This window comes from Ammospiza nelsoni, chromosome 9, assembly GCF_027579445.1.
Source record: "Ammospiza nelsoni isolate bAmmNel1 chromosome 9, bAmmNel1.pri, whole genome shotgun sequence".
NCBI lineage: Eukaryota > Metazoa > Chordata > Aves > Passeriformes > Passerellidae > Ammospiza > Ammospiza nelsoni.
This window is the reverse complement of record NC_080641.1, coordinates 35,055,244-35,080,148: the sequence shown is the minus strand read 5'-3', so window position 1 is coordinate 35,080,148 and position 24,905 is coordinate 35,055,244. Positions and strand designations below refer to the sequence as shown.

At 53.3% G+C, this 24,905-nt stretch overlaps 1 protein-coding gene across 1 annotated transcript in view; it reads right to left on the bottom strand.

The window, feature by feature from the left end:
* The window catches only part of LOC132076669 (cAMP-specific 3',5'-cyclic phosphodiesterase 4B), an 85,446-nt gene extending 61,377 nt beyond the window's left edge, over positions 1-24,069 (bottom strand). Inside the window, exon 1 of the mRNA XM_059477910.1 lies at positions 23,636-24,069. Coding sequence (XP_059333893.1) covers positions 23,636-23,682 — 47 coding nt within the window. The 5' untranslated portion in view covers positions 23,683-24,069. The remainder of the gene's footprint in view (positions 1-23,635) is intronic.
* Positions 24,070-24,905: the final 836 nt, after the last annotated feature.

The window sequence follows — 24,905 nt, the reverse complement described above, 5'->3', positions numbered from 1 at the left end:
CATGACAGCACTCTCCAGCCCAGCCTTGCTCCCATCTGCTCCGGAGCCAACCTTTTGAAACCCTGTAAGATTTGCAAGCACTTGGCAGTTGTGGGAGCTGGATGCCCAAACCTTGTTTTATCCATTCAAGGTATCACTTCAGTGAATTTTAAACAGCTGTGCTGTAAAATGAAGGGCTGTTTAAAAACTAAATAAAACCACCAAACTTTTTGTCACCTTTTCCATTTTACATCCACTTTCTTGTGGTTTCATAGCTTGGCTGCTGTGACCCGTGGCTGAAGTCACCCTGGCTACTCCAGCAATGACACCCCTCATAAACACTGAAAATGAGCAGGTTGGCCTCCTTTGGCCTGATGGAAACACCAGATGTGTGACCATGGCCCTGGAAGCCAAGTGAGGTACGGCCACGCTCAGGAGGAATTTCCTTGCCTTTGGAAGTCAGCTTTTGTCTCTTGCTCCAGTGCCTCATCCCATGCTGGATGCTGCCCCACCAGGACACCGGGCTGTGGTTCCTGCTGTGCCTTTCTCCACCCCTCCACTCCTTAATCCAGAAGATTCCCTGAGCACAGTGGCAGGGAAGACCCCAGCTCTCCCTCCTCTCTGCAGAGAGAGCTTCAACTGCGGCAGGAGGAGCACATAAAGTATGAACGCCTGAACTTGCCTGGATCCTGCAAGTTTTTCAGATTTCTACATCACTGGGATGAACTGCTGCCTTGATGAGAAGCCTCCACAGCCAATGCCCAGCTGGGAACACCATGGCTGCTCCAGCTCCTGCTGCCCACTTCCCCTGTTCCCCGTTCCAGCACCTGGCATGCTGCCGTACGGATCACATGGTTAGTCCAACTGAAAAGTGCTTTTATTCCTTTCCTCAAGTTCAATGTGCAGCCACACCAGTGCTCCTCAGGCTCCTTTTCCTTGGCCTTGATCCAGCACTCAGCCACCCATGTGCTCAGCCAGAAGTTAACAGAAAATTCCCCAAAAAGTGACTGATCCCAGAGTTTGGAGTTACCTCTGCCAGGACTGAACAGGCACTCCCAGAGGTACAGCCTGTGAGCAAGATCCTCAAACCCAGGAATAACTCTGCTGGCACTGCTTTTTAATAGGTACAAGAACTGGAATATGGGAAAATATTCCCTTTGGATGATCCAATGTTAGGAAAATGTGACCTGAGACACAGAGAGCAAGACCTTGTGTTTGTCACCAGTTGCTCCTGGTTTGCACAACACCCACCTGGAACTGTGCCCTGATGCCAAAATATCCCCCAAACAAACACTTGCTGGAATTAGTAAGAACTTCAGTGGGATTGTAAAGTTGCCGTCTCAGAGCTGCATTTCCCACTATTTTTTTTTCTGTTGGAAATTAACTGCTGAGCTTTGCTGGAAAAACTTCATCACTGTGTTCAGAACACTGTAAAGACTGTGAGATCCTCTTTGCAGTTTGCACACCCCACAGGCTTTGTCCAAGTGGAAAAAAAGCTGCATTTGCCCACTTAGAAGTAAGGATGGCAGAATACAAAGCACAAAACCCCCAAAATTTCCATTCCAATTTATCCCCAAATACCAGCACTCACAGCGAGACACCCCATTTGTGATATAAACTGTGTTATCTAAACATATGGGCCAGAAATTTGATATCTAAAGTCCCTAAAAATCTTTCAGAAATCTCTGTCTTCATAAGAGATATCTCTAGGATATGTGGGAGCATTCCCTGCCTGACTCCAACCTGTGTTATCAGACCTATTTACCAACATTTCCCAGTACTGGGAAATCCCTGCGCACCAAGGGATTCCAGGGAACTGAGCCCTGCCAGAGTCGAACAGGCTCCAAAGGAGGAAAGGTGACACCAGCACCAGTAGAGCTGCCCAGGGCAGTGGTGGAGTCTCCATTCCTGGAGGGATTTAAAGCTGTGCAAATGTGGCACCTGGGGACACGGAGGTGGGAATGGACGGATTTGATTATCTTGGAGGCCTTTCCGGAGTGATTCCACCATCCCAGTGGGACGGGCCCTAGCCCAGGCAGTGCTGTCTCCCAGCAGTGTGGGGCTAGGAAGGAAGGGGGCCTTTCCCGGGATGTCTCTGTCTCTGCAGGCTCCCCGTGCCTTTCCCGGGATGTCTCTGCAGGCTCCCCGTGCCTTTCCCGGGATGTCTCTGTCTCTGCAGGCTCCCCGTGCGGCTCTCCGGGATGCAGGAGCTGGGAGCGCAGGGCGGGGAGCAGCGGCCGTTCAGCTCCGCTCCCCACGGGCCGCGGGGCAGCTGCAGCTCCGCTCCCCGATCCCTGCGCATCCCAAAGAAGCCAGGATCTCAGGGAAGCGAGAGGAAGGAGACGGCAGGTGGCAGGAGTTAGCTGCGAGCGGGCACCGGCCCCGGACCTGTGCAAAGCTGCGCCTGAGCCGCGGTATGAGCAGACAACGCCGAGCCAGGAGAAATCATTGTAAAACACAGCGAGACTTCGTGAGTCACTCTGCAAACAAAGAGAATTCATAACAGCAACCCCCAGCTGCTCAAATGCTGCAGTGTTACTGTAACAGCTACAGGATCAGAGAGCCTCCCGAGCTGGAAGCGACTCACAAGGGCCATCGATCCAACCCCTGGCCCTGCATCCCAAATCCCACCCTGGGCATCCCTGGCAGCGCTGCCCAAACGCTCCTGGAGCTGCTCTGGCAGCCTCGGGGCCGGGACCATTCCCTGTGGAGCGTGGGCAGTGCCAGCACCCTCTGGGGAAGAACCTTGCCCAAAATCCCAGCTAAACCTCCCCTGACACAGCTCCAGCCGTTCCCTGGGATCCTGTCCCTGGTCACAGAGAATAAATTGGTGCCTGTCCCTCCACTGCCCCTCGGGAGGAGCTGCAGACCCTGGTGAGGCTCCCTCAGCCTCCTCCAGAGGAACAAGCCCAGTGCCCTCAGCTGTCCCTCGTATTTCCACTCCAGACCCTTCACCAGGTTCAGGAACCGATGTCCCTGGACTAGCATTGCCCACCAGCAGTCGTGGAATGTATCAAAATTTGGCACAAGGGTGGAGAAACAGGAATGTGCCACGCTTTGGATGTAATTCAGAGTCATTCAATCGTCATTGCCAGTCAAGTGGTTTCCATGAGAGCTGCACAGCCCCACAGTTTGCTCTGGAGTAACAAACACAAACACATTCCAGCCCAGCAGACCAGGCAGGCTCGAGGATTTTTGTTTATGTTGGGAATTTACACTTTTCCCGAGGATGATAGCACTGACTCTCCAAGAAGGTTCACCATCTGCTTTGCCTTCCCAGAGTCATTCCTGAGGACATTACTTCCCATCTCCTAACTACAGTACAACCTTCATGATATCAATGTTTCCAAAATATTTCCAGAGGTTTGGGCAGGCTTTGTTAATTATAAAACTCCTTTTTGAGATTCGTGAGTCTCACCAAGACATCCCTCAGGATTCTTAGAACCACGAACAAGGAAAACTGCTGTTCCTTGCACTGCCTGGCCGCTCTCTAACGCTGTGCACCTGTTCCCCATTATCTGAACAGCTTGCTGCTTTTCCTAAATAATCTCCCATGTGGAAAGGGCTGTGCTTGAAACCATCAGCACTCAATGGCCCAGGATGGGACACAGGGAGCCTGGCACAGCCCTGGCAGGGGCACAGGGCTCCCCGGGGTGACAGCTCACAGCTCCACAGGCATCACTGACCTTCTTCCCCTCCCGACCTTCTCCCACTTAGGGAAAACACTGTTACTCTTAGGAACCCCTTACAAGTTCAAACCCCTCTGCTGGCTTTGTCCCTCTTGTGGCTCCTGACTTTTTTATCCAGGTGAGGCCCCACCTGCAGAGCTGCCCCAGCCCTGGGGACAACATCAGGAGGACCTGAAGCTGCTGGAGAGAGCCCAGAGAAAGCCCCAGAACTGTTCCAAGGGCTGGAGCCAGGCTGGGACACCTGGGGGTGCTCCCCTGGAGAGGAGAAGGATCCAGGGAGAGCCCAGAGCCCCTGGCAGGGCCTGGAGGGGCTCCAGGAGAGCTGCAGAGGGGCTGGGGACAGGGATGGAGGGACAGGACACAGGGAATGACTGTAAATTAAAAGAAGGTAGATTCAGATACTGGGATATTGTGAATTGTTCCTGGCTGGGAGGGTGGGCAGGCCCTGGAATAGAATTCCCAGATTTGCTGTGGCTGCCCCTGGATCCCTGGCAGTGCCCAAGGCCAGGCTGGACAATGGAGCTTGGAGCAGCAGGGGAAGCTGTCCCTGCCGTGGCAGGGGCGGAATGGGATGATGTTTAAGGTGCCATAGAAGCCAGCCTGGTCTGTGGTTCCGTGATGCCACAATCTCCAGAGCTCAGTGTCCCCACACAAGGCAGCAGCCCCTGCAGCCCCTCCCTGTGCTGTCACAGCTGCCTGGCACAGGAGCCCGGCAGCACTGACTGAAGTGTTTGTAACAGAAGCTGTCAGCTGCTGCTAAACACATCATTAAGCCTCTGCGTGTATCCAAAAGCAAAAATATGTGTTTACTTGACTTTGTAATCTCTGAATAAAGAAGTTCAAGGCCAGGTCGGACAGGCCTTGGAGCAAAGTGGGCTGGTGGGAGGTGTCCCTGCCCTGGCAGGGGGTGGCACTGGATGATCTTTAAGCTCCTTTCAATCCAAACCATTCTGTGACTTTAATTCACTCTCTGTTCCTGTTCTCCTGCTCACTGGGCACAACAGAGACAGAACAACCAGAGCCCCTGCCCTGCTCACAGCAGAGCCCAAAACAGACCCGAGAGCCGCTGCTCTCTGCAACCCAAACCCACCTTCAGCAGGTAAAAATGAGTCCCCAGAGCCCTCCCAGCTCTCAGAACCCATCCAGCAGCACCCTGGGGAGGCTCCTGTTTGCACAGCAAATGTCAGGGATTGTATCCAGTGCCGTGCCGGATTGGAGCAGCCACCAGGAGATGGCTGGAAAAATACAGCAGGAGGTAAAAATGAGTTTGGATTCTCTCTTAGCACAAAGGATTCCAAAAAACCTAATCCTTTAAATGTTTACTACAGATAAGCAGCTCGACATTATCCTGTAACAAGTGAACATCATGGAGTTGTTTCAAGTCCCCCAGAGAAGGAATTCTGAGTGCTCAAATCCAGTTGTTATTTTTCCAAATGTACATCTTGGGCTATTTTATCCTCTTCCAATGGTTCTCTGCCACTAATCTCTGGAAAACGCAAGGCACAGTCAAACAAAGCAGACATCCCACCTGTATTTTTACTTCCAGAGCTTGGAAAGACTTGGATTTGAGTGTGAGAGCTTGGATGTGAGTGTGATCACTCCCACCATGGGCAGCGATGCCATTTCCTAAGGGACTTTTCCTCCTGAAAACATTCCATCTGACAACTGATGGAGCAGTTGCTTCCCCTCCTACCCAGCTGAGGTATAGCAAGGTATGAGTGGCACAGGGTGCCCATACAGCTGTGGCTGCCCCCGGATCTGTGGCAGTGCCCAAGGCCAGGCTGGAGCAGCCTGGCACAGTGGAAGGTGTCCCTGATGAGCCTGAAGGTCCCTCCCAGGGCAGACTCCCCAGGGTTCTGTGGTGCCGCTGCTGTGCAGCTCTGGCAGCTCTGCTCACGCTCCAGGCGTCTCTGCCCACACCTCCAGCACCAGCTGTGCCTCTGCCGCACGAAGAACCCAGCTGAGCCTCCCCAGGGGAAAGCTGCCCCTTTTCCCTGTGGGGACAGCTCGTGGCTGTGGGACAGGAGGCACAGGGACAGCACGGTGCTCCAGAGCCGGGATTTTGGCAGCGCCTGCTCTGTGACACGCTGCTGTCCCACGGCACAGAGGTTTCCAGTGTTTGCCCCAGCCTGGCCTGGCTGCTCTGCTCTGTTCAGTGTCACTCCAGCTCTCCCAGCTCTCCCAGCTCCAGCCAAGCCCTGTAGCATTTCTCAGACTGTCTCTCCCAATCCACAGCACATGGATGTTGGAGGCTGCCTGTGGTGGCCTGGCACATGTGACAGGGACACTGGTCTCTTCTGGTGGGGCTCCAGGACACCCTCCAGCCCTTCTGGACAAGCCTTGATTCCTTCCCAGAACCAGTGTGGGGGGGTAATTCCAGCCAGCAAGTGGGAACACGGGGTCCAGCCCTGCCTTTCCCCACTGGGACATTACCGGCAATGGAAGGGGAATTCCAGTCCTATATTCCATCTTTTATTGATGCATCTTCAAGGATCTGCTACCCCTCTGAAGTGCAATCTGCACTCAACTCCCTTCCCAGAGCCAGGCCTTCAGCAGGGCTCTCCAGGGTCCCCTGCACAAACACCCTGAGCTCCCAGCACTCAGGAAAGCATTCCCGGATCCACAGACAGCCAGAGCATCAGGAGGCTGCTGGCCAGAGCCAGGCTTTATTCCATCCTGCCCTTAAACAGAGACCCTGGCACGGCTCCAGAGGCACTTCTGCCTTTCCAAGCAGGGGGAAGCTCTGAGCTGCTGCATTCCGGCCGGCCCCACTTCACAGAGCTCCTCTCATCTGCTGTCAGCCACACAGGAGACAGGAACAAAGTGACAACCGTGGTGACAACTTACAGACACCACAGAGTTTCCATTTCACCTGAGCTGAACAGGCAGCCTTTGAGGTGGAAGATTTACACATTTCCTGCACTAATTTTTTAAATTCCCCCAGCCCTTGCATGGTATCCAAAACTCCAGCAATGGGTGCGTGGAAAGCTGCTGTGCTCGGAAATGCATCCAGCCTTTCCATTTGATTCATGGAATAATTATTTGACCTGGTTTTTGGATTTATCTCCATAATTGGGATCCGTGGAGCCTGTCAGTAAAAAGACAGTGAAATGTCCTAAAATGGTATTCAGATCTTTAAATCCTTTGGAGACTCGGCCTTTAACAATAATTAATCCAGCTGGGTACATTTCAGCAAAATTTTCCTTGCTTCACATCTCTCAAATGCCTGCACCCCCCATCTCTCCTATCCACGGGAAAGGACACTGTGATAGCAAATGTCAGAGCCCAGGGATGTGATTCCAAGGGCCATCTTTTCAGAGCTCTCATTGATCATTTCAGGGCCAGCAGGAGCTCCGTGCAAAGGCTGCATCATCCAGCTCAGGAGCATCTGCCACCTGCTGCTGTTTTAGGGGTGAATCTGAGGGATGGCAAGTCCTGGCCCGTTGGCACAAAGGGTTTGCTCTGTCTGAGGGGTCTGGCACAGGGATCACAGCCATGGCTGGGAATGGCACCTGCTGTCCCCACACAGGGGTGTCACAAGGGCCTGAGGCAAAGGCACCAAAGGAAATCACCAAAGAACAACGCTGGTGTGAAAACAAGAGGGGATAAAATGGACAGGAATAAACTGAGGTTGGAAATCAGAGGGAAATCTGTGCCTCGAGAGCAGCCAGAGCACTGAACAGCTTTCCTGTGGGAGTGATGGGGGTAAACACCAACTTGATGTTATTCCTGGTGGGATTAATAGTGTAACTCATGAAACATTGCTCCAGGGAGATCCTGAAGGCCATTCCAGGGCATAGAGGGGCTCCAGGAGAGCAGGAGAGGGACTGGGGATAAGGAATTGCTCCCTGGCAGGGTGGGCAGGCCCTGGATCCCTGGCAGTGCCCAAGGCCAGCCTGGAGCACCTGGGCCAGTGGGAGGTGTCCCTGCCATGGCAGGAACGAGAGGAGCTTTAGGATCCCTTCCGATGCAAACCATTCCGTGATTCCACAATTCTGTGAAATGCCCAGCCCAGCTCACGCAGGCACAGCCAGGGAATACAAAGCCTGCCAGCCCAGACAGTATTTCCATAAATTTGCATTTTTCCCAAGGCCAGTGAGGCGGAAGGGACAGCTCTGCCTGCCCACACTGCCTCCCCTCCTCCTCGGGCAGCTGCAAAACAAAAGGGGGGGAAAGAGGGTCAAGCTAAACCCCAGATTTTCATTTTCTGCTGTTAAATCACATGGTCTGCAATGAGCTTTAATCACTCAGGACAGCAAACTGGATTTAGCAGAAGGAAAAGCTTCCCCAGCGTGGAGAGAAGTCAGAGGTGGTGAGCAGCAAGAACAAAACCTTTTAAAGGAATGACTGTGAGGCCAAAAATCCAGGCAGGGCAGAACTCCTGCAGCACATTTCATGTGGTTTGTGCCAAATGGTGGGGTCAGGCAGCAAATCAAACCCTCTTGGGATGATTTCCCTGATGTGAAAACAGATAGAGTGCTGCTGGCACCCAAAATATCATTTAATAACACTGTTAATGTTCCCTAGACCCGCAAATCCTCTCCAGACCTGCTCCGGGGCTTATTTTTATCTTCCTTAATTAATGGTCCCTTAGAAGCTCTGTTTCATGTTGAAAATCACTTGCTGGAATCACTGTTTTGGAGTCACTTCCTGCAAACCATAAAGCTTTTCAAAAGAAATAAGAGATGTGGGAGCACTGAGCAAAACCAGCCCAAAACTAAAATCTGAAACAAGTCATCAAGTCCAGGAGCATCAAACAACACAACAAAGCAGCCACAGCCACTTGGAAATTTGGGATAAATACAAGCAGAGCACTTGGTACAATTAATTAATGCTTAATTACACAGAAGGTGAAGTTTGCAGTGTGAGTAAGCACAAATGTGTGGGCCTGGCACAAAATCATTGTATCTGATTGCAGTTACAGCTCCATTCCCGAGCTAATGAGAATTGAGCCATCCTGGGGGTTTTGGGCTATTGATAAAGGGTATTGATAAAGGGTTTGACCTGAGCTAATGAAGAATGAGTAGGCAGAGGCAGTCGATGGCCAAAGTGGATCCATTTAAAAATATTGACTCACCGTGTGGAAACATTTGGGGTGGTGAGACCTGTGGAGAGCAGGCACTGAGGGGTTACTGCCGTGGAGGGGGAGAGATGCTGGAGTTCACTGATGGAACACAGGAGAGAAAATACCTGGAATTAGGGAGGAGCTGATTTAAACACCGGAAACTGGTAAGGGAGCTGCAGGGAACACCTGAAACTGGTGAAGAGCTGATTAAAACACCTGAAATTAGTGAGGATTTAATGAAAACACCTGAAATTAGTGAAAACACCTAGGCTTTAGTGAAAACACCTGAAATTAGTGAGGAGCTGATAAAAAACACCTGAAACTGCTGAGGCACTGCTGGGAACACCTGAAACTGGTGAGGAGCTGATTAAAACACCTGAAATTAGTGAGGAGTTGATAAAAAACACCTGAAATTAGTGAGGCTTTAGTGAAAACACCTGGAATTAGGGAGGAGCTGATAAAAAGCACCTGAAATTAGTGAGGAGCTGATAAAAAACAGCTGAAACAGGTGAGGAACTGCTGGGAACACCTGAAATTAGTGAGGAGCTGATAAAAACACCTGAAATGATGAGGAGCTGCTGGAATAGATGGTTCCAGGCCTTTCAGTGGTGCCACAAGCAGCAGTGGCCCTACACTAAAACCCAAATTACACCTGAACATGGGGAAGAACTTTTCTGCTCTCAGGGTGGCAGAGCACTGGAGCAGCTGCCCAGGGGGGTCACAGAGCTTCTCTCCTGAGATATTCCAAGCCCACCTGGATGCGTCCCTGTGCCACAGCTCTGGGTGACCCTGTCTCCAGCAGGAATCCGTCTCCTTTTGTCCTTGTCGGGCCAGCCCCGGGTTCCCAGGTCAGGAGGTGTTGGTGGCACTGTGTGGATGTTCCTGGGGTGGCTGCTGGCCCTGACAGCCTCTGGGAACCATCAGCATGCAGAGCCAGGGTGAGAGGCAAACAGGGGATTGTCCTGATAGCCCTCAGCCAGAGCCCAGCGTGACACTGTCTATTAATACCCCGGTGTCACCCTGCGGAACAGCTGACCCAGGGGACAGCAAATGCCACACAGATAGCCAGGGCCTGCTGGTGATCATGTGAGGAGCAAACAAGATAAGGAGAGGACAACAAAAGCCTCGTGTCAGAGCCTCCTGTGCTGAGCTCTCAGCCAGAACAGTCGGGCTGTGCCTCGTGCCAAGGTGCTGCTGTGTTTGGGCAGGGGGGTGTGCAGGGCTCAGGAGGCAGGGGAGCAGTGTGTGCCAGCCTGGGCAGCTGGGCAGGGCTCACCCTGCTCAGGTCAGAGATTTATTGCTGCTCACAGCACATCCATGATGGCTTTGCACTGTGCTCTTGCAAGGGCTGTTCTCTGGGATTGAAGCTAATTCTCTGATTGCTGTTCACTCATCACTCACAAACCCAAATTCAGGTTAAATTTGTACCTGCAGTGAGCAAAGGCACGATGAACCCCAACCCTTTTCCATGAGAGGGAAGCCAAAAGCCACTGAGACAGCCTGAGAACGTAACCATGGCCACACTGGTGGCTCTGGGCCCCTGTGCCTGTCCTGGGGGCACAGAGGCAGCAGTGGCACCTCAGGCACACGTGCTGAGGGCAGCTCTGACACAGCAAAGCTCCCTCCAGCAGCAACACTGAAAGCTGGGTGCCTCTCAAACATCCAGAGCTGGCCTCACTCCTAAAGCACAGCAAATCTGTGAGTAGAAAACACAGCCCAGCTCCTGACTGAGTGGAATGGCTGAGTTAATAAACCCTGTGCTTCATCCCTGCAGAGCTCCTTGCCACAATCATCTCAATGGATCCCTGCTCCTGAACCTCTTCCCAGCTCAATGGGGCCATTGAGCCCAGAATAGCTGGACTGCCTGTGCTGCATCCTCACAAGAGGATGAGGCTCTTGCTGCAGTCTAAGAAAGAAAAATCACTCAGCACAAATCAGCTCTTTTAAACCCACTGATTAAATAGATATTCACAAGGCAGAGCACAATGGCTTGGAAGGAGCCATTGCAACCCATTACACAGCTCCTCACTCATGCCCAGGAGAGCCTTTCCTTTGCTTCTCTAATAACAGGAGAGAAAAGGAAGCCACAGGAAAGATATTAAACTGCATAAAAAATAGGTGACAGGCAAATTTACAAACTTGGAGGGGCAGAGAGAGAGAGGATTTGGGCTGGCAGTCCTGCTGGGAGCCTGGAGCCCTGCAGGAGAAACTCCAGCTCCTCTGAAGGGAGGATGGAACTCCAGAGTTTATTGAAGGGTGACATGAGGGGCTGGGCAATACTCAGAAACTCCATCTCTGGCTCTGTAAAGATCCATGGAGCTGCTGCAGGGCTGGAGCCAGGCTGGGACACCTGGGGGTGCTCACCTGGAGAGGAGAAGGATCCAGGGAGAGCCCAGAGCCCCTGGCAGGGCCTGAAGGGGCTCCAGGAGAGCTGCAGAGGGGCTGGGGACAGGGATGGAGGGACAGGACACAGGGAATGGCTCCCAGGGATGGATGGGACATTGGGAATTGGGAATTGCTCCTGGCAGGGTGGGCAGGGGCTGGAATAGAATTCCCAGATTTGCTGTGGCTGCCCCTGGATCCCTGGCAGTGCCCAAGGCCAGGCTGGACACTGGGACACCCTGGGGCAGTGGGATTGTCCCTGCCCAGGGCACAGGGGACAGGATGATTCCATGGGATGTTCCCCTGCCTGTGGACCCCTGCAGCCCCAGCCCCTCCCAGCCTGGATGAAGAACTGACCTTTGTCAGCCTCACGCAATTCCTCCTCCAAGCTGCTGTGCTGCCAGGTCAGATCTCGTGCAAGGTGACAATTTCTAAGAGCTCTGACAATTTCCTGTGTCTCCTCAGGAAAACACGGTATTTTTTTTTCCTTGCCAGAACCCACTTTTTAACGCTCTTAATCTGAAATAAACCCATCATATTCCATCTGTCATCAGCTGGGCTTTCATTCCTGGAGTTAAACTGGTCTGGGAGAGCTGCAGTGAGGGCAGAGTTTAATGGAATAATTCTTACACTGCACAATTTGGACGCAGCAAAGCAAAAGGGGGTCAGCTTGTTCTTCCAGCCTCCACTCCAAACAATTTAATGTCTTTATGGATGAAAAATGTCAGAGCTTTTTGTGATCTGAGGGAAACTGGGACATTCAATACAGCCCCACTTCAAGCCTTCACTCACACACCTCAATTCCTTCAGCCAATATTTATTCTCTGGATTTTCCAGAGCTCTTTTATGCACTTAAATGGAGAGATACAGACAGAGCCGCTCCTTCAGAGCCACTGTGCCCCAGTAAATCTCTGTCCTGGGGAGCTCAAACAGCCAATAGGAGCTCAAGTGATGCACCTGACACAGACCCGTTCCATCACCACCTTCAGATTTTGAATTAATCTCCCCTTCCAAACTCATTGCCAAACCATATTTAAACATTTCTTCCTAAGGGAGTGATAAAAATTGACCAGCAAAATCAAAACAGAGCATAGAATAAAGATTAGAGCCAAATTATCCATGATCAGTGTAAGAATAATAGACTTGCCTAGGATAACTGGGCACTGAAATGTGATTTAGAGCTTTCCAAGAGCTCTGCCAGCTCACCCTCCGTGTGACTTTTGGAACACTCAGGCTCTGATGAGTTTATAGCACAGTTCTGAGATTATAAATCCAAGGGTGTGGCTTTAGCTCTTTTATTGGGGATTAAAATTAAGAAATATTTATCCAACCCCTCAGCAAAGCACGAGTGGAGCCTGCCAGGAGCAGATTCCCAATTCCCTGCTTTCAGCTCTCCTGGATGCCATGGAGCAGGATCCTGATCCCGATTCCCCTGAGCATGGGGCAGAGGATCTGCTGCCCACAGGGCTGCAAAGGGACGCTGGGCTGGGAATGCTGCTCCAGAGCTCCAGGGGCTGTGGGGGGCACCAGGAACCCCCCAGCTCCTGTTCCTGCAGCCTCAGAGGGTTTCACACCCACCTTCCTCTCTGTTGCAGGAAGAAGGGTTGCAATAATCTCCTGTCCCTGGTGGGATGAGCAGGCACGGGCAGCGTGGCTGCTGATGGGATCCAGGAGAGCTGGGGAGGGCAGCTCCCCCTCCCTGGGATGATCCCCTCACCCCTCCCTGGGATGAGCAGTGTTCGGGAGGCATGAGGACAACTCCAGCAGCTCCAGACCCAGCCCTTCTCCCACCCAACCAGCCGGCAACTCCCACATGGAATTCCCCTCCTGCCAGCTTCCAAGGCCAGATGATTTCATCCCAAACGTTTATCAACTTCCAAACCAGTAAACGAGGAGTGAAACTGTTTCACCAAAAAAAAAAAAAAAAAAAAAAAAAAGGTGAAGTTTGTGCAAATCCATCCCTGCTAAAGCCAAACAACACAAACATAAATCAGGGAAGATCGAATTTCTCCCTTCTCCTCACATGAAGTCATTCCCAGGATTTCATTTGAAAATCCAGGAGTGTGCTGTGAAGATTTTGTAACTACAAACCAATAAGAGAAAGCATCCAGGAGGAATAATTACATAATTCCTAGCTGAACTGGCTGCTCAGAAGCATTCACAGCCTGGAAGAGCTGTAATAAATAGCTCCTCATCTCCTGGCTGCCGCTGCAGCTGATGAGTCACGGCTGTTCCCGGGATGGATCCCAGAATATCCTGCTCCTGTGCGTGCTGCATGGACAATCAGCCGGCAGGGAACGGCTCTGGGGCAGCACTGGTGTGGCCCTGCCATGCAAACACAACTGGGCAGTGTTGCACTGCCCGTGGGGAATGGGAATATTTCACTGGGATTCAGGGAATGGGGCACGCCCGGCCTGGAGGGTTCTGCTGCCATCCCAAGGGTTGGCACAGCCCAAAGTGACCCCGGGGGCTTTCAGGGAATGGTTCCCAATCCCACACTCCTGATTGGCACCAGAGGAGATCCTCCTGCGGTAAAACCATCCAGAGAGAGAGAAACAGCCATGGAACCAGGAAAACATGAGGGAACAAGTCCAGGGATGGGACACAGGGAACCCAACAGGAAGAGACTGGAGCCAGGCTGGGAGAGCTGGGAATGTTCACCTGGAGAAGGATCCAGGGAGAGCTCAGAGCCTTTCCAGGGCCTGAAGGGGCTCCAGGAGAGCTGCAGAGGGACTGGGGACAGGGATGGAGGGACAGGACACAGGGAATGGATTCAAGCTGAAAATTGGTAGATTGAGATGGGATATTGGGAAGGAATTCCTGGCTGGCAGGGTGGGCAGGCCCTGGAATAGAATTCCCAGATTTGCTGTGGCGGCCCCTGGATCCCTGCAGTGCCCAAGGCCAGGTTGGAGCAGCCTGGGACAGTGGGAGGGGTCCCTGCCCAGGGTGTCCCTCCTTCAGGGGTGGAACCGAGGGATTTTTAAGGTCCTTTCCAACCCAAACCACTCTGGGATTCTATGATAATGCACAGGAGAGGGGATTTTTATACATCCCACAAGGAAACCTGGGATGTTCCCAGTGCTGTGTGCAGGGAGGGTGTTGGGAGGTGAAGGCAGCAGCTGCACTTTGAGATGTGCATAAACAGCAGGAGATGAAAGAGCAGAACCTGTTTGGAAATGAGGTTGTGACGTCAGATGGGGAAAGGCCTTTCTCAGCCCTGTCATTCTCAGTCTCACCCACCTGGGGATCTGTCCTACAATTCCCAAAGAATCCTGACATTCCCTGAGAGTGGCAAACACACCTTGGTGTGGCACTGAAGGCCAGAGAACACATGCAGGTACCTAACAGCCAATTACACAGGTACAGGGATTTTAATTGCATTATGGAATCCTGGAATGATTTGGGAAGGGAGACACCTTAAAAATCATCCCAGTGATTTTTCCCACGGCAGAGACACCTTCCACTGCCCCAGGTGCTCCAAGCCCTGTCCAGCCTGGCCTTGGGCACTGACAGGGATCCAGGGGCAGCCACAGCAAATCTGGGCACCTGTGCCAGGGCCTGCCCACCCTGCCAGGAACAATTCCCAATTCCCAATGTCCCACCCATCCCTGGGAGCCATTCCCTGTGTCCTGTCCCTCCATCCAGGCCCCTCCAGGCCCTGCCAGGGGCTCTGGGCTCTCCCTGGATCCTTCTCCTCTCCAGGTGAGCACCCCCAGGTGTCCCAGCCTGGCTCCAGAGGGGCTCCAGCCCTGCAGCAGCTCCACGGGTTCCTCTGGGCTCTCTCCAGCAGCTCCAGGTGCTGCTGATGTTGTCCCCAGGGCTGGGGCAGCTCTGCAGGTGGGGCCTCGCCTGGGAGGGCTCCTGCAGGTGCTGGATGTGCCTCGCTGGCTGCTCCCAGCCCCGAGCTCCTGAGCTGCTCTGCCTTCCCAGGAACGACGTCAGTGCTGCCCTAGATACCGAGGCTGCTGCTCCACACGGCCCTGCCAGACTTCCCCTCATCTCTCACGTTATTCCCAGCACTTCTGCCTTCACCCTCACTTCACCTTTCCTGCTACCCACGTCCAGCCCTTCCCAGCTCCCTCTCCTCTCCAACCCACAGCAAACCAAGTGTTTATGTCTCATTTCTCCAACCTTCCCACCCCAGGAATTCCCCTCATCCCCCTCAGATTGGAATCCCTCCCAGCTGGGTGATCCCAGCTCCTGGAGCTCCTGTCCTGGTGGGATCCCATGGATGTCATTCCTGGTGGGATCCCATGGATGCTGTCCCGGTGGGATCCCATGGATATCTCTCCTGGTGGCATCCCATGGATGCCTGTCCTGGTGGGTGGGATCCCATGGATGCTGTCCCGGTGGGATCCCATGGATGTCATTCCTGGTGGGATCCCATGGATGCCTGTCCTGGTGGGATCCCATGGATATCTCTCCTGGTGGGATCCCATGGATGCCTGTCCTGGTGGGTGGGATCCCATGGATATCTCTCCTGGTGGGATCCCATGGATGCCGTCCTGGTGGGATCCCATGGATGTCATTCCTGGTGGGATCCCATGGATATCTCTCCTGGTGGGATCCCATGGAAGCCTCTCCTGGTGGGATCCCATGGATGCCTGTCCTGGTGGGATCCCATGGATGCCTGTCCTGGTGGGATCCCACAGATGCTCCTCATGGATTGCCCACACCCATCCTCAGCTCCCCTGATGGGAGCCTCAGTTTGAGAGCTCCAAGTTTATTTTGTGCTCTCCTAAAAGCCACAGATACCCTGTCAGTCAAGGGCAGCTCCTGTCCCATTCCCTGCCTCCAGGAAGGATCCCACCCATCCCAGCTGCTGTCCTTGGCTCCTGCTGGGGCTTCCCAGCGTGGCTCAAACCCCTGGAATCCAAAAGCTCCAGATTCCCCTTCTTCCATGGGGCAAATCTGGAAAATCTGCTTTTCTGGCAGCTATCCAAGGCAAAGGTTAATCCTGTGGGAACGAGAATCCCCAGCACTACCTGGGCATCTTTTCCAGCCATGTTTGCTTTTCCCAGTCCTCTGGTTTTTCTGTATTCCTACACAAAAACACCATCAAATAATGCAATAATTCAGGAGTTTATATCACCAACCCATCATCTTTCATCCATGGCCCCTAACAATATTTTATAAAGGAATCCAACCCTTTGGATTAATTCACCTCACTCCCATTTCACCAGCAAACCGCCACCTATGGCCTCCATCCAAGGAAACAGGGATTAACACCAGGCTGGAATGTCCTGGAGCTTGCAGGGAACACAGAGCCTCATTCCCTCACACTGAGTGGGAGCACAGGGACCTGGAAGGGAATTGCCCTAATCCCAAATTCCACAGTTCCCATTTGTACCCCAAATTTCCTGCTGCTATCCAATCCAGGCAAACCTAAACAGCCAGAAAATGAAATGTGGGAATGTTCCACCAGAAAAGTGGGAATTTTCATGAAGTTTCTGTGGTAACCACCACAGAATTACGTTTAGTCTTGCTGCTGCTTGTTACCAGAATTGTTCAAGTTTATCTGGAATTAGCATGGAAATACAAACACCTGAGGGAGCACAGCAAAAACTCCCTAAAACTTCCCACTGCAATCCCAGGGACGATGCCAGAGCCAGGCCAAGCTCGGGATAGAATCTGCCAGGAAAGGTTCTGAAGAAACAGAGTTAATTTCAGGATAAACCCAGGAGCTGATTTGGGATAAACCCGGGAGCTGATTTGGGATAAACCCGGGTGCTGATTTGGGATAAACCCGGGTGCTGATTTGGGATAAACCCAGGAGCTGATTTGGGATAAACCTGGGATCTAATTTGGGATAAACCTGGGAGCTGATTTGGGATAAACCCAGGTGCTGATTTGGGATAAACCCAGGTGCTGATTTGGGATAAACCTGGGAGCTGATTTGGGATAAACCTGGGAGCTGATTAGAGGAATAAACCTGGGAGCTGATTTTGTGATAAACCCAGGAGCTGATTCGGGACAAACCCAGGAGCTGATTCAGGATAAACCCAGGAGCTGATATTAGAATAAATCCGGGAGCTGATTCGGGACAACCCTGGGATCTAATTTGGGATAAACCTGGGATCTAATTTGGGATAAACCCGCGGTGAAGCGGCCATGCCCCAGCCCCAGCTGCTCTTTCCAAGCCCACAGCCCCCAGGCTCTGGTTTGCTTTGTTTTCTCTCTCCAAAGGCTCCATTCCCAGCGGCAGGAGAGCCCAGGGCTGGCCAGGAGCAGCCTCTTCCCAAGGAGCCACCCGTGGGTGCTCAGGGATGCTCCCCTGGAAGGGAATCCAAGCTGGGAGCCCTTCAGCATTCCCAAGGGACCCTGAGGAGCACCCTGGGCTGTGGGAGGTGTCCCTGTCACAGGATGAGCTTTAAGGCCATTCCCAAGCCAGACCATTCCAGGACTCTGGAATGCCTGCCGGTGGTTCATCCCATCCTGTGGTTCTGCAGAGCTCTCCTGATCCCTTCCCTGCTCTGTATCCTCCAACCTCTGTATCCCCGGTTTCCACCTCATCACCAGGGTGAATAAACTTGGGGGTTTAATTTTCCATAGTGCTGCAGAGAGTGAAGATAATTTGATTTATCCCTACACCATTTTCCCCTTCCCTGCCGTGTCCTGAGACCTCATCCCGGCCACGTTTCCCGCACTAATTCCAATTTCCCCAGCATTTCCCACTCCCGCGCCCCGCGGGGCTGAGGAGGTGCTGTCCTGTGCTCGGAAAGGCAGGATGAGCTGGGACCATCCCCGAAAAGCCGCGGGATCTGTGGGATGAGGGCTCCCGGCAGGAATCCATCAGCTCGGTGTCACGGGCTGCTCCCCGCCGAGCTCCTCTGCAGCATTCCCACATTGAGACAATTAACACGTTTTTCCCAGGCTCTTCCTTCCAACAAAAAGCTAAAAAAAGCGAAACTGCTCTGAAAGGCTCGCAGGCATTTTCTGCCCTAGAATTTAGAGTTACATAAAAAAAAAAAGAGACTTATTTATAAGAGTTTACATTAAAAAAGCAACAAAAGTAATTGGGGCTGGGGAGAAGCAGACCCTATAAAATGATGAATAGACCCTATAAAATGATTATTAAACCCCTTTTAAAGCCAAGCTATAATTTCACCACTTGAAAATTTGCTTTTTTTCTCCCCGGAACGAATGAAAACCCCAGCGTGAAGGAGCAGCGTTAGCACTTCAGCGCATCCCTGATGCGGCTGCCGGTCACTGTGGCGGAGCGGGGCGCTCCCGGAGGTTCTGGGGCTGCAGCGGGGCCGGGCGGGGCCGGGATGTGCGGGCGCTCCCGGGAGGTTCTGGGGCTGCAGCGGGGCCGGGATGTGCGGGCGCTCCCGGGAGGTTCTGGGGAGCAGAGGAGCCGGGCGGGGCCGGGATGTGCGGGCGCTCCCGGGAGGTTCCGGGGCTGCAGCGGGGCCGGGCGGGGCCGGGATGTGCGGGCGCTCCCGTTCCGCCGCTCCATTGGCGTCAGCGGGAGCCTCACGGCGGCCCCGCACGGCTGAGCGGGCGAGGAAAGGCAGCAAAGCCCGGCGGCTCCCCCAGCACAGCGGCTCTGCCCCTCCCGAGCCTGTCGCTGCCTCGTCTGCCTTGCTTCACACCCTTCAGCGAGCTTTTGAACCAACCAAAACACGGTTAAAATGAGCAGCGAGGGTCAGCCCGCTGCCTCAGCCTCAGCTCCTGCGATCAGAGGATTTTCAAGGCTCTTCCCAGCCCGCACCAGGCTGGGATTCTGTGACAAAGTGAACCAAGACAGTGCAAGGGCTGTGAAGGACACTTTGAGTGCTTCCAAAGGGGATGGAACGGCTCTTTGCACTGGAGCTCACATGGTTGAGGGAATGATTTTCCAGCCCTTATTAAAAAAACCATTTCATAGTGCATGGAATGAAGGTGCTCTGAGATATAAGGTGGGCTCGACCCTCTGGGTCACTTCCAGCTCAGGATATTCTGTGATTCCAGGATTCTGTGATTCCCTGAGTCCATTATTCCATCATTCCATCACTCCATGATTCCATCATTCCATGATTCTATTATTCCATGATTCCACCATCCTAAGCTCCAGAATCTTTCTTTCTGCAGTGGCTGCCCTCAGCAGGAGCAGCAAAGGCATTCCCTGTCTGGTCCCAGAGCTCAATCCCTCTGCCAGAGCCCCCAGTTCCCAGGGCAGAGGGATGATGATGATGATGGTGATGGGTTTGGGGTTGCAGTTTGGAGGGAAAGGTTTTTAATCACACCTGGTTCCTCTGAGAAGGCTCCTATGGAGGCTCCTATGGAAGTCAGGACAGGGAAGAGCACTGGAAAATCCTTTGTTTAGTTCTTAGGATTAAACTTGGGCTGAGCTTTGGGCCTGGGGAGCAGAGGGAATTCCCAACATCCACCTGCCCTGCTCTCTGGATTTATCCTGTGCAGAACTCGAGTACAGTGCCTGGGGATGTGGGCCCAGCCCTGGAAAAGCTCTTCCACTATTCCCACCTTCCAATTGCAGGGGCCTGGCCCAGCTGCTCTCAGGATGGCAGAGCTGCAAACCACAAGCTGTGGGGCCGTGTTTAAACAGAACAATTTACTGAACTTTGGGATTCTTTGTGCGTGACAAGCTCCAGGTCAGCAGGAAGCCCAAATTTCCCTTATTAAATTTTGCTTCTTTCTGCTGGAAAGAAGAAAAGAAACCCCTTTTCCATCGTGGTGCTCACTGAGAGCCTGAGATTGGCTAATCTGCCAGGGAACTGGAGCTAAAAGAAATCCATATCCCAGTTATTAGCCCCTGGAGAAGAGGGTTAGGAAAGAAATCCTGATCAGGCTTTCAGAACAGGAATCTCATTCCTAAGCCTGCTAAGATGTGAGAGTGGGAAAAGCCCCAGAACTTCTCAGAAATGCTGAGAGCTGAGTTTGCATTCACAGCATCCTGGAATGGTTCAGGCTGGAAAAGGCCTCAAGGATCACCCCAGTGCCACCCCTGCCATGGCAGGGACACCTCCCACTGCCCCAGGTGCTCCAGCCCCAATGTCCAGCCTGGCCCTGGGCACTGCCAGGGATCCAGGGGCAGCCACAGCAAAGCTGGGCACCTGTGCCAGGGCCTGCCCACCCTCCCAGGAACAATTTCCAATTCCCAGTCTCCCATCCATCCCTGCCCCTGGCAGTGGGAGCCATTCCCTGTGTCCTGTCCCTCCATCCCTGTCCCCAGCCCCTCTGCAGCTCTCCTGGAGCCCCTTCAGGCCCTGCCAGGGGCTCTGGGCTCTCCCTGGATCCTTCTCCTCTCCAGGTGAGCACCCCCAGGTGTCCCAGCCTGGCTCCAGAGGGGCTCCAGCAGCTCCAATTCCTCCTGCAGTCACACAAACCCAGGGAAAGCTGTCCTGGGTTTTCCTGCTCCTGCCTGGCTGTCACCTCTCCCAGGGGATGCTCCCTGGGGACACCAGACCAGGCTGGGGAGCAGCTCCTCCACCCCGAGGGGTCTTTGCAGCCAGGGGGACTCAGACTGAGCCCCTTGGACAAGGCAAGGAGCAGGAGCAGGAGGAAAAGCCTGGAACAGCAGCTCTGTGTGCATGGCAGGCACAGATGTCCAGGAACTCAGCTGAAAAGTTTCCCATGCCAGTGAAGCTACCCAGATCCCTTCCCTGGAAGTGAAGGTAATGAATGGAAATATGGAACTGTAAATACGTCAGGAGCAGCCTCTGACTCTCACCTCCCGCCTCTCAAAAGCAGCGGGAAAACACAGCCAGGAGCAACTTGAAAAGGCCCAGCCTGAGGAGAAGGGAAAGGTCACTAAATACCAATAATTAAACAGCAGCCCCTTGCTCCCCAGAGCCCCTGCACACCCAGCTCCCCCCAATTAAATCCCATCATTTGCTCCCAGCTCCTTCCAGGCAGGCATTGTCTCAGCTGCAGACACAGCCAGCTCTTTGTGCTTCCTCCAGGCTCTTCTGAGAGCAGGAGAAATATTTGGCCTCTCCTTTTCTAAATTGTGCCCACAGATTTCAGAGTTCTGTCTCTCAAATCTACCTGCTGCATATAAATCATTGCTTTGTTGGAAATCCTGCCTATTTATAGGAGGCTGTGGAATTAATCTGTCAGGGGAACCAAAATGGTTTAAGATCCAGCTGAAATCCATGGAAATAAGGTGACTGGAAGGTTTAACCCACAGATCTGGAGAGTGTTAATTCCCAGAGCAAACCTTGAGTATTCTGAAAGTCAATACAAAAATCAAAGTGAAATTTGTGCATGAAGTGAAGGGGAAATCGGGCTCTGCTCCCAGGGAGCAGTGACAGGACAACAGGAGACAGCTTCAAGTTGTCCCAGAGGAGGTTTAGATTGGATATTTGGGAAAATTTCTTCCTTTCCAGCCCTGGCACAGCTGCCCAGAGCAGGGATGGAAGTCCCCATCCCTGGAGGGTTTGAAAAGCCCTGTGCATGTGGCACCTGGGGACACGGGTGGCCTTGGCAGTGCTGGGGACTCGGTGGTCTCAGGGGGCTTTTCCAGCCTCAGTAACTCCACAATTATGGTGCCACGTTACGGAAAACCCCTCCAGCCTCACAGCCAAGTGCCACAGCTCAGCCTGAAGCAGGGAGCAGAGGGAGCCAAGGTCAGGGTGACTCCTGTCCCGTGGTTATCACCGCACTGATAAATCTGTTTATATCCCAACACAAAGATACTCCTGCCACTCCAGCTGCTATCAGGGAGCTGTGGCCTCTCTGAGATTCCTGAGCTGTCAGGAATCCTGGGATTTGATCCCACCACTTCACCTCAGGACAGAGTTTCTGCTCCTCCCCTGCCCAAGTTCAGCCTCTGCAGCTCCAGAGTCAGGCTTGAGTTTGGGGCCATCCCTGTGGACAACCAACAATTCCCACATTGCTCCAGAGGAGCTGCTGTGCTGGAGCATTCCCAGCTTCCATATCCCCAGAATGAGCTCCAAGCCCCATTCCCACCCTGAGCACAGAGCATCCCCTCCCCTCTGCAGCCCAAAGCAGCAGTGACAGAGTCCCACATTGTCCCCACAAGGGGATGGAGGGCAGCAGCTCCTCTCCTGGATTTGGGGAGAACGTGGAAGATAAAGGTCATCCATGGAATCATGGAAAGCTTTGGGACACTGAAAGTTCATCGCATCCCACCAGGCCAGGATGAAGATCCAGTTCAAAATTTCCTTTGGGGTGGCGTTGATTTTGTCCATAATTAAAGCACAGGATCTCTCCCCTTCCCTTCATTTGTAAATCTGGCAAATCAATTAACACTCCCCACCCAATGTTCCTCTTTCTTGGCTTATTGGGGCTCCTCCGCAGGAGGAACTTTCCAAAACAAAGCAACAACTGCCCTGGCTAAACCTTAGGGGGAAGCCATGGGAAAAATCCCAAGATAGGCTGGGTTGGATTGGGTGTCAGGAAGAAATGTTGGGAAGGAATTCCTCCCTGTGAGGCCCTGGGATGGATTTCCCAGAGCAGCTGTGGGTCCCTGGAAGTGTCCCAGGCCAGCCTGGAGCAGCCTGGGATGGTGGAAGGTGTCCTTGGATGGAATGAGATGATCTCCAAGCCAACCCATTCCAGGATTCCATAGTTTTAATACAGGCCCTGCATTCTTCCTGTTCTCCAAGCATTCCCCTTCCTGTTCTCTCATCCTGGAACTGCACACGACAGGAGCAGGATGTGCTCTGGAGAAGCCAACCCCATCCCTCCCCAGCACCATTCCAAGGCTCAGAGCCTTGGATATTCCTATATATTTGTTTATATTTTATTTATATATTTATATGTCAGGGGATATTTTAATTCCTATATACAAATATTGACCTGTAGGTTGATCCCAGAGCCGCGGTTAAACTATTAAAAACCATAATGAGATTACAGAGAATAAACTCTGTGTAAACCCAGAAGATTTGTGTGTAGGTGAGATCACAGAAAGCAGGATTTGAAGAAGCAGAATATAAAATTATCTCCAGATTCCCAGAGATTCCACAGACTATCCACCCTGGAAGCCCACATGGACCACACCAGCCAAAGACTCCAACCCTGAACTCCACGGCGGATCTTTACCCATAAAATGAGGTTTTGGTGCCATGTCCCAGCCCCAAGCTGGGAAAAGCCTCTGGGATTCCCCTGGGCTCTCCCTGTCCCCCTGCCCTGGCCCAGCAGAGGCAGCAGCAGCTGCTCCATCTGCTCATTAAAATGCAACAGGGAGAAGGTGCCGAGGTGGCACCATGGAATCGCTCCAGCGAGGGACGTTTTAGGGACTCATTAATTTTTAAAGGAAAATTGAGGTTCATAAACACCTGAGAAGGAAAATAAACCAGGACAGCGGGAAATTTTCCATCCTCTCCCCACCCTGTCCCCACAGTCCTGCTTGGAGGTGTCGCGAGGGCGCCTCAGATCAAACTCTGAGCAGGGAAGATCAGAGAAGGAAATATTCAGCAAACCCACAGTTCCAGAAACCCCCTTAACCATGTTCCCATCCAGCAGCTGCTTCTCAGCCTGGAAAAATCCTGATTTCCAAGCTTTTGTGCCCACCAGAAGTGCTGTGATCCGGACAAACCCATGGCATACTCACCAAATCCACGAATGGCGGCGATTGGGTAAAATATTAATATTTAACATCTTCCCAGCTGATCCTTCTCCTCTATCATCCGAAAAGAGTCAGGACATGTCCTGCCAATTCCCAACTTGGGTCCCTCTGGAGTTGGCTCAGTGGCACGGAGATGTTTCCCGGAGTTTTTATTCTTTGGGATTACATGGCAACTCCCCTTGCAGGTGGATGCCACTTTCCAGAGGAACGCAAATGCCTCGGCAAGCAAAAAGTGGGGGTGCCTGTGGAACAGCCTCTATGGACTCCCAAATTTCTTCATTTCTAGCAGGAGAAAGAAAAAATAAATCTATTTCTGGCACCCCCCCCTTTGACTGCAGCTTCCTGCTCTCATTTGTAAAATCCCAACGATCCTGAGACAGCTGGGGGGGAAAAAACCTTTTCCAAGCTGCAGCACCATCCCCTTTCTGCCGTTCCTCCTTTCCAGGTCACATCCCTCCTTCCTCCGGAGCCGAGGCAAAGTTTTGTGACGCTGCAGCAGCCCCGGCGCGGGTCCCTCCCGCGGAGCATCCGCCGGGGTGAGCGCGGGGCTGCGGCGGGGCTGCGGCCGCACCGCGGGCTTACGGCGCGGGATGGGGCGGCCAAAGGGCCGGAACGCGCATCCCGCCGGCAGGAACGGCAGCGGAGCCGCCGGCTCCCTGCCAGGGGTCAGCGCGAGCCGAGAGGGGAGTGCCCCGCTGCCGTCACTCTCTGTCCCTGCTGTCACCCGGGCGCGGGGCCGCTCCTCCCAGCCCCGTCCATGCCCATCCAGGTGCGGCTCCTGCGGGAAACGCCGGGCGGGCAACGGGACCGCGCCAGCCGCAGCCTCGCCCGCCGGATTGCCGAGCGAGCGTGTGCCTCTCTCTCTGCATAAAATGGAATTTTACAAGATTTACAAGATCTAAATCCCGCCGCTCCACATCAAACCCGACGCGGCTCCCTGGTGCAGCGAGACGTCAGGGGTGGGTGGGAGATGGGGCCGCATCCGCCCGGGAGCGGCTCCCGAAATTCCGGCCCCCCCCGCAGCCGGGAGGGGAGCCGGGGACAAAGGGAGGGCTGGGAGAGCCGGGGATGGAGGGATGGAGGGGATGGGGGGATGGGGGGATGGATGGATGGATGGATGGATGGATGGATGGATGGATGGATGGATGGATGGATGGGAAGGAAGCCGCGCAGGATCGGGAATGCTGGCAGGGCTCTGCCCCACCCGCACCTTGCGGGGGTGACAAAGGGGACCCGGTGGCGCCTCCTCCCCTCG